Raw genomic sequence first — 16,014 nt, 5'->3', positions numbered from 1 at the left:
TTATGGCATAATCCCAACAAAGAAGGCACTGTGCTCTATGAGCAAAGCACAAGTGAAGTAGCTCAAAAGAAATGCAGGATGCACAAATTTACAGAATAAACACAAAATGTACCCGACCTGTGGTAGAGCATTCCAAGCTTATATCAGTCTGACCTGCCCCAATTGCACACACTATACCTTGATTCTAATATTAGGATATCATTTTGGTCCTCTTTGAGAAAACAAAGGATAACCAACTCACTTCCTCAACTCAAATTTAAATTTAAGCTCACTGTTTCCAAAGATCTTGAATGTACAGGGGATGAGTTCTTGCCTGGTTTGAAGGAATGTTTTATAGCAACTGTCCTCACTACGCTAGTAGTAAATACTCATTGCTAAAAAGCAATCAGGTATGGCTAATTATGAGAAACACACTGGTGAGGGCTCCTGTGTAGCTAAGAACCCTGAGAGAGTTCTCTTGGAGTCTCAACCTGTGGGTTGCTTTGCACAGTTAGGAAGTGGTCACAGAGATGAGGATTATATGAGAAGGAAGGAAGGAAAGAAAGGAAGGAAGGAAGGAAGGAAGGAAGGAAGGAAGGAAGGAAGGAAGGAAGGAAGGAAGGAAGGAAGGAAGGGAGAGAAAAAAGAGAAAGGAGGGAGGAAGAAAGGAAGGAGGAGGAAAGGTAAGAAGGAAGGGAGGGTGGGAAGGAAGGAAGGGAGGGAGGGAGGGAAGGAGGAAGGAAGGAAGGAAGGAAGGAAGGAAGGAAGGAAGGAAGGAAGGAAGGAAGGAAGGGAGGGAGGGAGGGAGGAAGAAAGAAAGGAAGAAAAGAAGGAAGGGAGGGAGGGAGGAAGGGAGGAAGAAAGAAAGGAAGAAAGGAAGGGAGGGAGGGAGGGAGGAAGGAAGGAAGGGAGGAAGAAAGGAAGGAAGAAAGGGAGGGAGGAAGGGAGGAAGAAAAAAAAGGAAGGAATGAAGGAAGGAAGGAAGGGAGGGAGGGAGGGAGGAAGGAAAGAAGGAAGGAAGGGAGGGAGGGAGGGAGGAAGGAAGGGAGGGAGGGAGGAAGAGAGGAAGGGAGGGAGGAAGAAAGGGAGGGAGGAAGGAAGGAAGGGAGGAAGGAAGGAAGGAAGGGAGGGAGGAAGGAAGGGAGGGAGGCAGGCAGGCAGGCAGGAAGGTTTGTCCTCCTAGAATCTTCCTCTGGGAAGATTCCACCAACACTGGGGGGAAAAGCTCCAGTCTCTTAGCCAGGCGCAGAAGAGGCGCTTTCAGCCTCCGGACTACGATTCCCAGAGTTCCTTGCGGCCTCCCCTTTCCCCACCTCCGGCGGCGGCCGCCGCTTCCTTTTGTCCTTCGGCCCCGCCCCGCGACCAGCCCCCGCCGCTCCACGACCACGTGCCCCGCGCTCCAGCCAATCAGCGGAGCCTCCCGGCGTCCCTGGGGCCCCGCCCCGCCGAGAGCAGGCTGCAGTCAGCTGCGAGGTGTGGCGGCGGCGCGGGGCCTCGGGGTGGGCCGGGCCGAGCGCGCGATGGCCCCGGTCCGGCCCCCTCCGCGAGCGCCCCGAGCCACCCCCGGCCGGGCGCGGGATGCGGCGCCCCAGCTCCGGGCCGGGCCGCTCGCCGGCCTTGGCTGCCCCCGGGCCAGCCGCTGACGGGATGGAGCCGGGGCGCGGGCCGGCGCGGGCCCCTCAGGTGAGCGTCCCGGGGCGGGGCCGGGGGGCCTGCGGCCCAGCCTGGAGACCCCGAAGGGAGGCCGCCCCCTCCCTCCTGGGCAGAACCTTGCGGGCCGGGAGGGGAAGCTGGAGGGGCCCCCCCGCTTTATTTTTAGGATCAGAAAAAAGGGTTTTGTGCTTGTCCCGATCTCCAAGGAAGGAAGACCGGCCTGAGGAGGGCTCTGCCAGGGGAGAGTGCCCGGCACCAGCCGTGCCATCGGGCCCTGCGTCTGCAGCCCCAGCAGGACGGGAGATTGAGAACTGGGAGGAAGCTTCGCCCCCCCCCCGCATTTTATTGTTTATTGGCTATTGTTTTTTAGATGCCCCCAAATCTGCCTTCTCTCTCCCAACTCCCCATTGGAAAAAACAAGCAAAGCAGAACTTCAGTTGCAGAACAAATGACTGGATTATGCACTTCCACAAGGATCCCTGTCCAGAGAGCAGCAGCATATTTTATTAGCCCTCTGGAATCATGTCATTGCGTTGATCAGAACTCCTGTGTCTTTCAGAGGTCTTTTCTTTTGCATCGTTACCATAATTATAAACATTCTTCTCCTAGTTTTGCTCACTTCACTCTGCATCAGCTCATTTTGTGTGATTCTGACCGTAGGCTCCACAGTACTTGATGTCTTTCTTTCTGACTGCTTGCAGTATTTTTTTTTCTCTTTGACCTGAAAAAATCCGGATTTTAACTGTAGTGTTCCTAGGAGTTTTTGTTTTGATGTTTCTTCGAGAAGACCTCCAGACTCTATTTCTACTTTTTCATCTGGTTCTAGGAGTTCTAGTCAGTTTTCTTTTATGATTTCTTAGGTCTAGGCTCCCTTTTTGGTCTTGACTTTTAGATAGTCCAATAATTTCTTAAATTTTCTCTTCTTTCTCTTTTTTTCCAGGTTAGTTGGTTTTCATTATGAGATATCTTACATTGTCTTCTACTTTTGACTCTGCATTAATATTTCTTCATGTCGCATGGTTTCTAGTTGGACCATTTTGATTTTCAGGGAATTTGTTGCTTGGGTAAGGTTTTGTATTGCTTATCCTAAATTGGGTTTGTTAAAAATTCTCTTTCCAATTCTATCATCTTCTCATTTCTTTTCCAGTTCCTTTTTCTAGCGCTCTCATTACATTTATAAAAACTTTTAAATCCATTGCTTTATCTCTTCTGGGAATACTTTTGCCCCATGTTGTAGGTGTTTTGAAGTCATCCCTTGCTTCTGGATTTATACGTCCTAAGCATGTGTTCCCATAGTAGCTTTTGATGGTGAGATTCTTTTTTTTTTCTGGTTATTCCAGGCTACTTCCTGACTTTATGTTGTATGTTAGGGCTGAGCATTGCTTCACACTGGAAGAAATGTCTAAATTGATCCTATTGCTGCTTTCTTGGGAGTACTGAAGATTGAGTTACTCCAGGATTTCCAGAACAGCTCCAACTAGAGACTGGAAAACTTTCTTTGCAAAATCTGATCGCTGCCCCTTTGGTCTGAACTCCTCAAGTTCCTGAGCTAGTTTTAGGCTGAGCAGTATGCTTTATGGGCTTTTCCTGTTTGGATGGACTTCCCTGTTCCAATAGACTTTGCAGCTATCAGCTGGATCAGTGACAGCACAACTCCACCATCCCCCCCATCAATACAATGATCAAGCACCCTTCCAGAGGACCAGTGGACTTTCTTCCTGACAGAAAGGTGACAGACCCATTTCTATGAGGCATAGATTTTCAGACATGGCTACTACAAGAATTTGTTTTGTTTGATTAGGCCTATTAGTTACAAGAGTTTTATATTTTTTCCAGTCATTCAACTTGCATTTATTAGAGTTTATTTTGTCTCATGTTGCATATGTTAGGCTTTGGGGTTATCAAAACAGTCTTTACCCTAAAGAACCTCATGAGAGAGGCAACATAAATAGATAGGTGGATGAATGGATGGATAGATAGAAAAAATAGACACACACAAGATATTTACAGGGTAGAAGGAAAGAGATAGTATTAGCATTAAGAAGGACTAGGAAAGACTTTTTAGAGAAAGTGATATTTTTAGTTGAGACTTGCAGGAAGCCAGGATATAGAGATAAGGAAAGAGAAGGTTCCCGGTCTAAGGGGACAGCCAGGGAAAATCTACAGAGCCAGGAGATAGGCCACATTTGAGGGACAGCAAGGGACCAGTGCCCCTGAATCATGTAGAGGGGGAGTGATAAGCAAAAATGCCTGAAAATGTAGGAAGGAGTTGGGTTATGGGAGGTTTTAAAAGTCAGAAGATTTTATATTTTATTCTGCAGGTAATAAGGAATCAGTAGAGTTTTTTGAATGGGAGATAGTATGGTGAGACCGTCACGTAAGGAAGATTACATTGACAGCTGGCTGAAAGATAAACTGGAGTGGAGAGAGACTTGAGCCAGGCTGACTCCCCAGCAGGTGATTGCAGGAGTCCAAACATGAGGTGATGAGTCTGTATCAGAAAGGTGGCAGTATCAGAGGGGAGAAGAGCAAGAGGTGTTTGGAAAGTAGAACTGACAGAACATAGCAGCAGATTGGATTTGGAGAGAGAAGAGTGAGGAATCAAGGATGACACCTAAGTTTCAAGCTTAGGCTGACTGGGAAGAATAATGTTCTCCTCAATACTAATAAGAAAGTTAGGGAGCAGCTAGGTGGTACAGTGGATAAAGTACCAGCCCTGAATTCAAATCCAACCTCAGGAACTTGATACATACTAGCTGTATGACCTTGGGCAGGTCACTTAACCCCATTGCTCCACAAAAAAAACAAAACAAAAAAGGTAAGGAAGAAGAGAGGGTTTGGAGAGCAAGATAATAAAGATAATGACTAGACATGTTGAGTTTAAGATGTCTAGAAGACATTGTCTGCTGTAACTGGAGGTCAGGAAGCTGGACAAACTGATCTGAGAATCATCAGATTGCCATTGGGTTTACAAGGCTGGGAACTTGGGAGCAGGGAGGCCAGAGGCAAGCCGGCAAGGTAGAGCACACTGCTGGTCTGGCTGAATTCAGGGTTCCTAAAGTAGAAGTTTCAAGGATTAGCTGGATCAGGGCAAAGTAGCATAGTGGGAAAGTCCTAGAGAGGCAAAAACAGTGGTGGGGAACCTTTTGGATCAGTTGGACCAGGGTGGGGTGGGGGGAATAAATGCTTTTATTTACTAAATTAGGGAAAAACTTGAGAATCATGCCCAGGGTTAAACTGGTCTAAAAGAATAGTTAGAATGAGAAATAATTTCATGTGAGGAATGTTCTTTAAAATAAAAATGTCACTCAAACTTGTGCATTAATGGTAGCTTTGGGGAATGTATTATGTAGGGTTGTAGAGTAGCATTCCTGGTAGGACTATATGAGGTAGAAGCTATCTCTAGAAAGTGGCTGGTGCCATAGAGGGGCTACTCTCTCTTGTAAATAAGTTCTAATTAGTCAATGGAAAATTGTGTAATCTGGAGGAAATTGCTAGGGACAGTATCTGATAGAAATAGTATTTAATCATTAATGGAAATTTTTTTGGAGAATGTTTAATGGTGTTGGCAACCCCTGGCAAAATTTGGGCTCTTACTTACTGACTAGCAGTTTCTGACTGCCCCCAAGAAAACTGTTGCATATTTTAGTAGTTTCCAAATGCCCCTATTTCTGGACAGAGATTATTCCAAAAACATTTTTATGACCTTGTTCTTGTAATCTCTCAACTTGTTCAATACTTCCTTCCAGTGGTCTAGCTGTTCTGTGTATCCTAACCAGTTGCCCTTCTTCTCTTTCCCACAACTATGCCCTGACCTATGACAATCCTCTTCCTCCCTGGGTATCCCTGTCTGATGAATAAGGTAGCAGGTTGTCTGAATTGCATTTTTCAGTCCCAAATAGAGAGCTCCATTTATTTATTGATCACCTCTTTGGACTGAGGTTTGATGACAGTGTTAGAGCTATGTATGTAATTATAACGGACATATGGATCTTATCGATTGTCAGTGGCTTTTAGAGGGAAGTGCTCACTGTGGGAAAAGATATTGAAGCAGCTTCTCTGGTGGACTTACGATAAAGAAGGCAACTCATGTCAGAGACTGAATTTGGACACAGATTGAAATCTGAACACAGACTGAAGTACACTTTTTCTCTCGTTATTGTTGAGGTTTCTCTATCTTTGGGGGAGAGGGATTTATGTTTACTCTCACAAGATTATTGTAATAATATAAATAAGCCAACTGTCACTCAAAAAAAAAAGAGGGGAAATGCTTTATTGTTGACATTTTTGGAGAGAGAGCCCACACAAGTGAGAAGGAACCAGAGGATGTCACTCTTTATCACTGTGTAGGGAAGTAAGAGTAAACTGGGAATCTGAGAACCCAAAGTTCCATCCCATAGTCCCTAGCCTGTCCTAGTCCCTAGTGATGGGGAGTGGCAGGTTCTGAATAAGCCAGATCGCTTTTGGTGTTGCAGGAGGCAGTGACCTTTAGGGATGTGGTTGTGGACTTCACCCAGGAGGAGTGGAGCTATCTGGACCCTTCTCAGAAGGAACTGTACAGGGATGTGATGCTGGAGAACTACAGGAACCTGGTGTCTCTGGGTAAGAGAGGCTCCTCTGGCCCACTACATAGACCTGGGCATCTGCTGGGGTGCTTCTGCACTGGCTCCATGCTGTGGAGTGTTGTTGGGCATGAAGAGAGCTGCAATTGCTCACATGTGTCTGTAAATCAAGGCATTTTTACATCGTCTAGGAATGAGAATGGAATGAGCATTTATGCAGCATCTACTGTATATCAATCACTGTGCTAAGTGCTTTATGATTATTCTCTTCAAAACCACCCCAGAAGGAAGGTGCTATTCTTATTTCCATTTCATAGATGAAGAAGCTGAGTCAGGCAGAGGCTTAATGATTTGCCCAGGGTCACACAGCTAGTAAGCATCTGAGATTGTGCTTGAACTCAGATCTTCCTAAGTGTATTATCCATTGTGCCATTTAGGTGCCTCTATTCAGTGGAAGGGACTGTTTTGTAAAACTGGAAGGGACTGCCATTGAGTCTGTACCTCTTCTGTTGCCTCAAGTTAAATAACAGAAGAAAAGAAAGAATTTTACCTTTCTAATAAGTGGGTAGATGATAAATGATCCTAATGATCATGATCGTGATGATATTTGTCCTTCATTACCAAAGAAGACCATGATGTCAGAGAGGTGATGCCAGGACAAGCAAGTGAATCAGATTTGAGTGAGGGGAGGCTGTGTTGTTTCCAGCCTCATTTTCTCCTTCAGAGCCATCTGGGTCCAGTGGCCAGATATGAATCAGGATGACTGGAGATGGTCCTGGTTGAGAGGCAGTGTTAAGTGACTTGCCCAAGGTCACAGAACTAGTGAGTATCAAGTGTCTGAGGCAGGATTCGAACTCCTGTCCTGACTCAAAGACCAGTGCTCTATCCACTGCCCCATCTAGCTGCCCTACCAGGTAGCTAGATAGGTAGGTAGTGGATATAGCACTGCCTCACTATGTGAGCCTGGGCAAGTCATTTAACCTCTCTGTGCTTTTGTTTCCTCATTTGCAAAATGCAAGGAATAGACTCAAGGCTGTCTCCAGCTCTTAATCAATGATCCTATGATGCGAACACATGACCTGATTTTCTTTTTCCAGCCCCTTGCCTTTAACTATATACTCTCTTCCCCTCAGAACAAACAACAGCTGCATAAATCATCTTCCAAAGGTTCTTTGTGTTGCCCTTTGGTTATTCTGGGGTGCTAACTTGTCCCTGAAAATGAATGGGTGTCCTTTAACTTGAAGGTGGTTTTCTATCCTCAGAACTTTTGTATTTTCCCCAAGTAGGGCCTCCAGTTTCCAAACCAGATGTGATCTCCCAGTTGGAGCAAGGAAAAATACCATGGATTATGGAGAGCAAAGGGTTAAAAGGTAAGTGGGTGAAATGCAGCCGATAACTGTCTCTTGAATTCTCCACTTTAGGGTTTGAATAGGAAAATTTCCTCAAGTTTTTCACTTAGTGGAGAAGGACAGCTTAAGTGCCCTCATTTGTTCTCAACAAATCATTGTCCTACACCTTTTCTTTCACAATTGCCTCTGTTGTCAGAGAGGAGAGTGCAGTAGCCCTAGGAGGATACAGAGCTTTCTCTCATTTCCGCAAGGTCAGATTTCTGAAGCCTACTTTACCTTGCCTCCATTCCTTACCCTAAGATGTTTGGGTGCTTGTGAGTATAGACCTGTCCTAGACCTTACAAGAGAAGGGCCATATCTGGTGTTTGATATGGAAAAAGTCAAATAAGAATGGCTTCCCATTATTTGGTTTAAATGAATCGTAGAGCTGTTCTATCTTGGGCATGGAGAGAAGCGAGTAATTCCTAGAGTGAAGATACTGCAAGGGTAGATAGATAAAATAGAAAATGAACAAAGTACTTTTGGCATTTGAATAAATATTTTATATCTGGCCACTAGTCCCAGATGGCTCTGGAGGAGGTTAGGCTAGTGACTTATCACAGCACCTCCTCATTCAAATTCATGTACTTGTCATGGCATCACCTCTCTGTTGTGGTTTTCTAAACTGAAAGACAAGTATAATTAAGATGAAAGATGAGGCTTTCTTCTTTTAATGTTATTTCTTCCAATAACATGCGAAAATTGTTTTCAACATTCATCTTTTTGAAGCTTTTGAATTCCACATTTTTCTACCTCCTTTCCTTCTTTATGACAGTGAGTAATCTGATATAAGTTATATATGTACAATCATGTTTAACATATTTTCATATTAGTCATGCTGTGAAAAAAGAATTAGAACTAAAGGGGAAAAATCATGAGAAAGAAAAACTATAAGACATTTTTAAAAAGTAAAAATAGTATGCTTTGGTCTGCATTCCTTGTTTTGATGTGAATAGTATTTTCCATCACAAGTCTTTTAGAATTGTCCTTGATGTTTTAGTAGTTCAGTAAGAATAGTTGAACATTATGCTTTTCAGAGGCTCAGAAAGGAGACATTGTGGAGGAAATCTGCCTCCAAATTGGACCAGGATTATACCCAGTAACCAAGAATCTTATTTGAATTGAAATAGATGTTGGATAGTGTAGAATATTTATCTTTTCTTTATGCAGCCTTTCTTCCAGAGAACTCCTATTTGCCTAATTCTCAAACTTTTAAGGGTGGTACATTCCTTTAGGATCAATTCAAAGATGACTTAGAAGTTAGTCATATAGTTGACTGACTAGGTCAGTATTCCCTTAGGTCAGTTTTTTCCCCCTTGTATATAGTTTTTTATTATTATTATTTTTATTTTTTTCTATTTTTTATGTATATAGTTTTAAAAAACTGAAATATGTTCAAGTAACATGGGTGCAGACCAATAAAATCAAGGAAAGATTGAAGTTCAATTCTATTACTTCTGTAACTGCTTGCTGCTGTGGAAACTATATTGCCCCACTAATCTGTTTGGACACTTTTATTCAGTGGGAATAAGGTGCAGTAAGGCCAGAGTGTAAGTTGAGATAGCAGTGATATTCACATGTCTGCTCTTTCTGCCTTGTTCCTCAATTTGGTTAAGTATCAACTTCTGTACTGGTGAATGGTGTATTTAGTTGTGAGAAAGTGTCATAGTCAATTTGATAATTTGTTAATCACAAAATAAAATAAATTGGAGCAGCTAGGTGGTGCAGTGGATAGAGCACTGGTTCTGGAGTCAGGAGGACTTGAGGTCAAATTCTGGCTCAGACAATAATTACTTAGTAACCTTGGGCAAGTCACTTAATCCCATTGACTTGCAAAAATCCAAAAAAATAAAAATAAAATAAAAAATTCATTCTGAAATAAACTGATTCTTAATAGGTGTCCTTTTTTAAAAAAAATAATGTTCAGTTTCTTCTACTGTCTTTGCTTGAGATATAATTTGTCTGTTCCTCAGTTTAGAAATCAGAACCTGGGAGATCTGAACATAGGACCCCTAGAGAAGAAAAGATACAGTTCATTATTTACCGCAAGTCACCCAAGCATTTATTAATGGCTTACCATGAGTCAGGCACTGGACCAAGAGTTGAGAATACAAATAGAGCAGAGAAAGAAAGACACGTCTTGCACTCAAGTAGCATAGGTTCTGATAGAAGACATGTTAAAAGGAGCTACCAGACATTTAGGCAGGAGTATTGTGAAAGGGTTGTCTCAGTTGGGGCATTGGGGTCTGAAAAGGGTTCTGCAAAGTTGGAAATGGAACCTGGAGAAGACTGAAAACCTAACCGGCTTGGCAGCGGTCCTTCAAATTGAAGTCCTCAGGTGAAGGAACAAACGGAAGAAGGGGCCACAGGGGAGGACAATATTTTCAGGATGAGAAATTAATTAATTAATTAAATGAGTGGAATTAACTTCCAGGGCGTAGAGGCTTCTGTGGCATGGGTTGAAAAAGTTGATCATTTTTCCTTTCATTATTCTCTTCCTTGAGGTGAATCTAAACAGTATAAGTGGGACTTAGAAACTCTGAATCTTAAAAGGAACAAGAAGGCAATCTAATTCGACTTTTCATTCAGTAATAATTCTCTTAGTAACATCCTTAGTAAATAATTAAACAACCCTTATCTTAGCACTTCCAGAAATGGTGAACTAACAACTTTGTGATACAGCTCATCTGTAAAGGGACAACCCTTATTCTTAGACTCTTAATCACTCGAGGGCTGCTTCCCTGTAGTTTCCACACATTCATTTTAGTTCTTCCCCCTAGAAGTACACAGAATAAATGCCCTCCATTTTGTATTGGAGCAACATAGTGTAGTGGGAAGAATGCTTTCATGTTTATTCATTATTTCTTTGATTCATGGGTCATATCATAAGAACATGGCATGACAGATGGACAAAGTGCTTCACTGTTGGACTTGCAATGTTGAGAGAAAATGGTGGCATGGACACCCTGTATTGAACTAATAGAATAATATAATAATAGGGACAAAAGTTGGATGGGACAGGCAGGCATAGTTGTGTTTTGATCAGCATTACTGGAGGGAAATCCCAAATTTGAGAGTCAAATCCTTTTGAATATAATAACAATAACAAATATCTTTCTTGATCATTAATGAAACCCTGTGAAGTCTGTGTATTAATATCCCTAAGTATAGATGATAAAAGTGAATCTTAAGTGAATCTTAGCTATGGTTGCTCTTCACTTCTAAGTTCCAGATACAGGACTAAAATCTATGTCTCTTTGAGCTCCATATCTAGCACTATTCATTGATGCCAATACTGGCTGCCAATTTAGTATTCTCCTTTCAAAATTCAGAAGGCTCCTTTTCATAAGCATTTAGACATATAACTTTTTTCACTTCTGTAATGCCTCTTTTCTTCATGATTTCCCCCAAATATGTGAATTTTTAAAAAATAAACTGTAGGGACACAGCTAGGTGGCGCAGTGGATAGAGTACCAGCCCTGGAGTCAGGAGGACCTGAGTTCAAATCCATCCTCAGACACTTAATAATTACCTAGCTTTGTGGCCTTGGGTTCGTCACTTAACCCTACTGCCTTGCAAAAACCAAAAAAATAATAATAAACTATAATCATCCCATACATATAAGGTGATGCAATTTTTTGTTATTTACCTTCAAAGTAGAATATCATTTTTTAAGACACTGGAGGAGTTAGCAGTAGAAGGGAAGACGGTATAAAAGTAATATAATAGTACTTTATCTTGGGATGGAGAAAATAAATAATGTGTTTATTTGCTTGTTACAGATTTGAAGACTTTGTCCAAAATAAATGAATCAGCTTCAGAGTTGGGCCTTACTATAGTTCAGTCATTCCAGGAAAGAAATTCAAGTGATGGTCATCAGGATTCCTTATTGAAAGAAGCCTGGAAGTGTGATAATAAGACACTTTCCCAGGATAATGAATGTGAGGAACTTTTCAGCTGTGATTCAAGCATTCAACATCATAGAATACATTTTGAAGAGAGAGCTTGTAGATACAGTGAATGTGGGAAAGCATTTCTTCAGGGAAAACATCTCAATGAACATCAGAGGATTCATACTATTGAGAAACTTCATAAATGTAATGAATGTGGGAAAACTTTCAGCTATAGCTCATCCCTTACTTTCCACCAGAGAATTCATACTGGAGAAAAACCTCATGAATGCAATGAATGTGGAGAGGCCTTTAGATGGAGTTCACAACTTACTTATCACCAGAGAATTCATACTGGAGAAAAACCTTATCATTGTAATGAATGTGGGAAGACCTTTATCCAGAGAACACAGCTGACTTCCCATCAGAGAATTCATACTGGAGGAAAGCCATATGAATGCAATGAATGTGGGAAAGCTTTTAGATATAGCTCATCCCTTACTTACCACCAGAGAATTCATACTGGAGAAAAACCTTTTGAATGTCATGAATGTGGCCAAGCCTTCAGGTCAAATACACAACTTAATTCTCATCAGAGAATTCATACCGGAGAAAAACCTTATCAGTGTAATGAATGTGGGAAGACCTTCATACAGAGCACACAGCTTACATTCCATCAAAGAATTCATACTGGTGAGAAACCTTATGAATGTCATGAATGTGGCAAGGCCTTTATCCAGAGCACACATCTTACTTACCACCAGAGAATACATACTGGAGAAAAACCTTATGAATGTAATGAATGTGGGAAAGCTTTTAGCTCTAGTTCATCTCTTACTTACCATCAGAGAATTCATACTGGAGAAAAACCTTTTGAATGTCATGAATGTGGGCAAGCCTTTAGGTCAAATTCACACCTTACTTCCCATCAGAGAATTCATACTGGAGAGAAACCTTATGAATGTCATGAATGTGGCCAGGCCTTTAGGTCAAATACACAGCTTATTTCCCATCAGAGAATTCATACCGGAGAAAGGCCTTATGAATGTAATGAATGTGGGAAAGCCTTTAACCAGAGCACACAGCTTACTTTCCACCAGCGAATTCACACTGGAGAGAAACCTTATGAATGTAATGAATGTGGGAAAGCCTTTATTCAGAGCACACAGCTTACCTACCACCAGAGAATTCATACTGGAGAAAAACCTTATCTATGTAATGAATGTGGGAAGGTTTTCAGGCACAACTCATCCCTAATTTACCACAAAAGGAGTCATATTGGAGAAAAACCTTATTAATGTAAAATGACTCTGGTCAAGCCTTTAGTTGAAATACACTTTAAATGTCAGCCAAAAAACTCATATTGGAGAGAAATCTCCTGTCCTTTGAAAGGCTTTTCACTGAGACACAAAACATAATATTAAATAATTAATATTGCAGCAAAAAACATTAAATGTCAAACATTTCATATTGAAGAGAACTCCTTTAAGGGAGTGGCCTTTAGCCATAAAATGTCTCTTATCAGAATTCATATGGGAGAGAAACCATATTAATGCAGTGAATGTGGGAAACTTTTTAGGTAAAAGATACTCTTTCATAATGTAAGAATTTCATGTTATAGAAGTAGTAACTGTGGCAAAGGACTCGTTTTAATTGTGAACCTAATTGAAGGAACTCTAGTGAACTGACATTTGGCAAGAGCCCTGCAAACTCTTCACCGACCTTCACAAAATCACAGAATCTCAGAAGTGGAAGGGGCTCAGAAACCATTTAATTCAACCCATACCAGATAAAGCATGTCCCAAGACAACCCACCCCACAAATAGTCATTTAGCTTCACTTTGAAGCTCTTTAGTAAGGTAGAACCAACCCTACTATCTTCCAAGGCAACTCATTCAACAATGAGCTCTAATTGTTAGGAAGCTATCCTGTTCCCCTGAATTTTCTTTTTGAAAAACATTACCAGCTCTTTCACCTGGATGCATGGGTCTTAAACTCAGGCTCCTTGACCCTCTTTATCACCCTTCTTTAGACATATTTTATACATTTCTTTACTAAAACATAATGCTTATAATTGAATACAATATTCCAGATGTGAATTGACAGGGCAGAGTGGAGTATCACCTCTTTGTTTCCAAAAACTCTATCTCCCAAAGTAGTTGAAGATAGTAATTCATCATTGGTGCCCAATGACTGAGGCATGACTCTTTTATCTTCATTTTTCTAAATCACTTGGGGGAACTATTTATTTCTCTTTTTTTTAGGTTTTTTTTTCAAGGCAATGGGGTTAAGTGGCTTGCCCAAAGCCACACAGCTAGGTAATTATTAAGAGTCTGAGGCCAGATTTGAACTCAGGTACTGACTCCAGGGCCGGTGCTCTATCCACTGCACCACCTAGCCACTCACTTTTTTGTTATTTTTCATTTTATTTTGCCAAAACAAACATTTCCTAACATTCTCACTGACAGAATTCAGTCTTCCAGTTAACCAAATTCAACTGATAGAAATTTTTACTGCTAGTACATGCCAATTTGTTCTTTTGTAATTTACCATTTATTAATACGATAAACTTCTAATAGCAACCAACATTTTCTTATGTGCATGACTGCAGTCATATTGCCTTTTAATATTATCTTCATTCAAATTGTAGTCAGTCTGTATTTTGTTCTTTAGGCTCTGCCTTCTCTGCAACATTTCCTACAAGTCTTCCCATGTTCCTCTGAATTTATATTCACCATATTATCATTTCTTAGCTGTTTACCAATCATTGGGCATATTTTCACCCCCAATGTTTTTTTGTACGTGTTGTTTTTTTACTGTTATTGACCTGTTGAGCACAAATGCTGCAAAGAGATTGATGGGGACAGCTGGGAGACACAATAGATACCCTGTAGTCAGAAGGATGTCTGGTCTCAGACACTAGCATTGTGGGCCTGAGCAAGTCACTGCCTCCCAAAAAAAACCCAAGATTGCTGGATTAACAAGTTCGAAAAAGCAGCTGTGTGTGTAATTCTACATTGCTTCCTAGAAGAGTACCTATTCATAGTGCCACAAGCAATAAATTAGCCTGCTTGTCCACCAGCAGGCCCTCTGTTCTTGAATTTTTTACTGTTTACCCTCTGCCAGTTTGTTAAATATGAGATGATAGCTCAGCATTGCACAGGCTGCCCACCATGCCGAGAATAAATGCTTTCTTCCTCTGACCCTAGAAATCCTTGCCTTCAAGGATTCGCTCAGGTACTACCTCCTAGAAAAGCCTTTCCTGAACCTCCTGGTTGCTAGTATTCTCTCCCTCTAATTGTATTTATCTCTGTACATGTCTCATGGTAGAATGTAAGATCTGTGAGGGTAGAGACTTTTGTTTTAGTATTCATAGCATTTAGCACAGTGCCTTGCACCTATGGGTGCTAAATAAATAATTTCCTTTGATTTCTTAAAACTTTATTCCATGTGAACATTATTTTGTACAGGCATTTATTGTCTATGTAGAAATCTGATTGGTATATCATCAGATCTACAGACTAATTTGATTAGTACCATTTTTATTATATAGTATGGCTCACCTGAACATTTAATTGCTTTTAGTACTAAATTTATGAATTAAGACAAGTTATCTTGATAGGTTAAGTCCTAGATATTTTCTGCATTTTGTAGATATGTTTAATGGTATTCCTTTTTTCTATTATTTCCTCTTTGTTTTTGTGTTAATACTGTATAGAAATGCTGATAATTTTTTGGATTTATTTTATATGAATTTAGTCTGTTTCCTTATTGTCTGGTTTTCTAAATAAACCATCAAGCATGTAAACAGTGTTGATTTTGACTCCTCTTTTTTAGCATGATTCAATAAAACTGAGAATGTTCAATTACTTTCAAGTTATTACTTGAAAATTTTCCAGTATTTTTCCATTGCAAACAATGCTAGTTTTTGGTTTTAAATAAATACTTAACATTTAAAAAGGACCTTTATGTTTCTTAACAAGTTTTTAATATAAATATGTAGCCATATAGTATTAAAACCTTTTGTTTATATTATCAGCAGGTTTTTTCCTCTTTATTTCATAAATACGTTTTTCTGAGGTTGAACCATCATTGGTATGAATTCAATTTTGACCTAGTCAATATTTTTTAAAGTTGTATTGCTATATTATCTGCTAACATTTTATTAAAATTTTAGCATCAGTCAGCATGAAGTTATGAAATGGCTAGTATGCGTTACCATCAATAGCAATTAATGAAATTTCTCTCCTTGAAGAGTACTAATCTGTTTAACAAAAATTGCTGTGAAAAACTGGAAAACAATTTGACTGTACAATACTTTCAGACCACTGTCTTACATCACATGGCACAGTGAACTTCAAATGCATATACAACCTAAACATAAAAGAATATATCATTAAAAATTTTTAAAATAAGAGTTGGGACAGCTAGATGGCACAGTGGATAGAGCACCACCCCTGGAGTCAGGAGGGTTCCAATCCGACTTCAGACACAATAATTACCTAGCTGTGAGACCTTGGGCAAGTCACTTAAACCCATTTC

General features: G+C 40.6%; 1 protein-coding gene across 1 annotated transcript; it reads left to right on the top strand.

The window, feature by feature from the left end:
• The first annotated feature begins 1,554 nt into the window (after window positions 1-1,554).
• Window positions 1,555-15,262, top strand: LOC141509819 (uncharacterized). The gene is made up of 4 exons (XM_074219628.1): window positions 1,555-1,662; window positions 6,108-6,234; window positions 7,478-7,564; window positions 11,365-15,262. Exons 1-4 carry the CDS (start codon window positions 1,558-1,560, stop codon window positions 12,768-12,770), a joined length of 1,725 nt encoding a protein of 574 aa, XP_074075729.1. The 5' UTR covers window positions 1,555-1,557; the 3' UTR covers window positions 12,771-15,262.
• The last annotated feature ends 752 nt before the right edge of the window (window positions 15,263-16,014 follow it).

Source organism: Macrotis lagotis, chromosome 1 (assembly GCF_037893015.1).
Source record: "Macrotis lagotis isolate mMagLag1 chromosome 1, bilby.v1.9.chrom.fasta, whole genome shotgun sequence".
Classification (NCBI taxonomy): Eukaryota; Metazoa; Chordata; class Mammalia; order Peramelemorphia; family Peramelidae; genus Macrotis; species Macrotis lagotis.
This window is presented reverse-complemented; position numbering and strand designations above follow the sequence as displayed.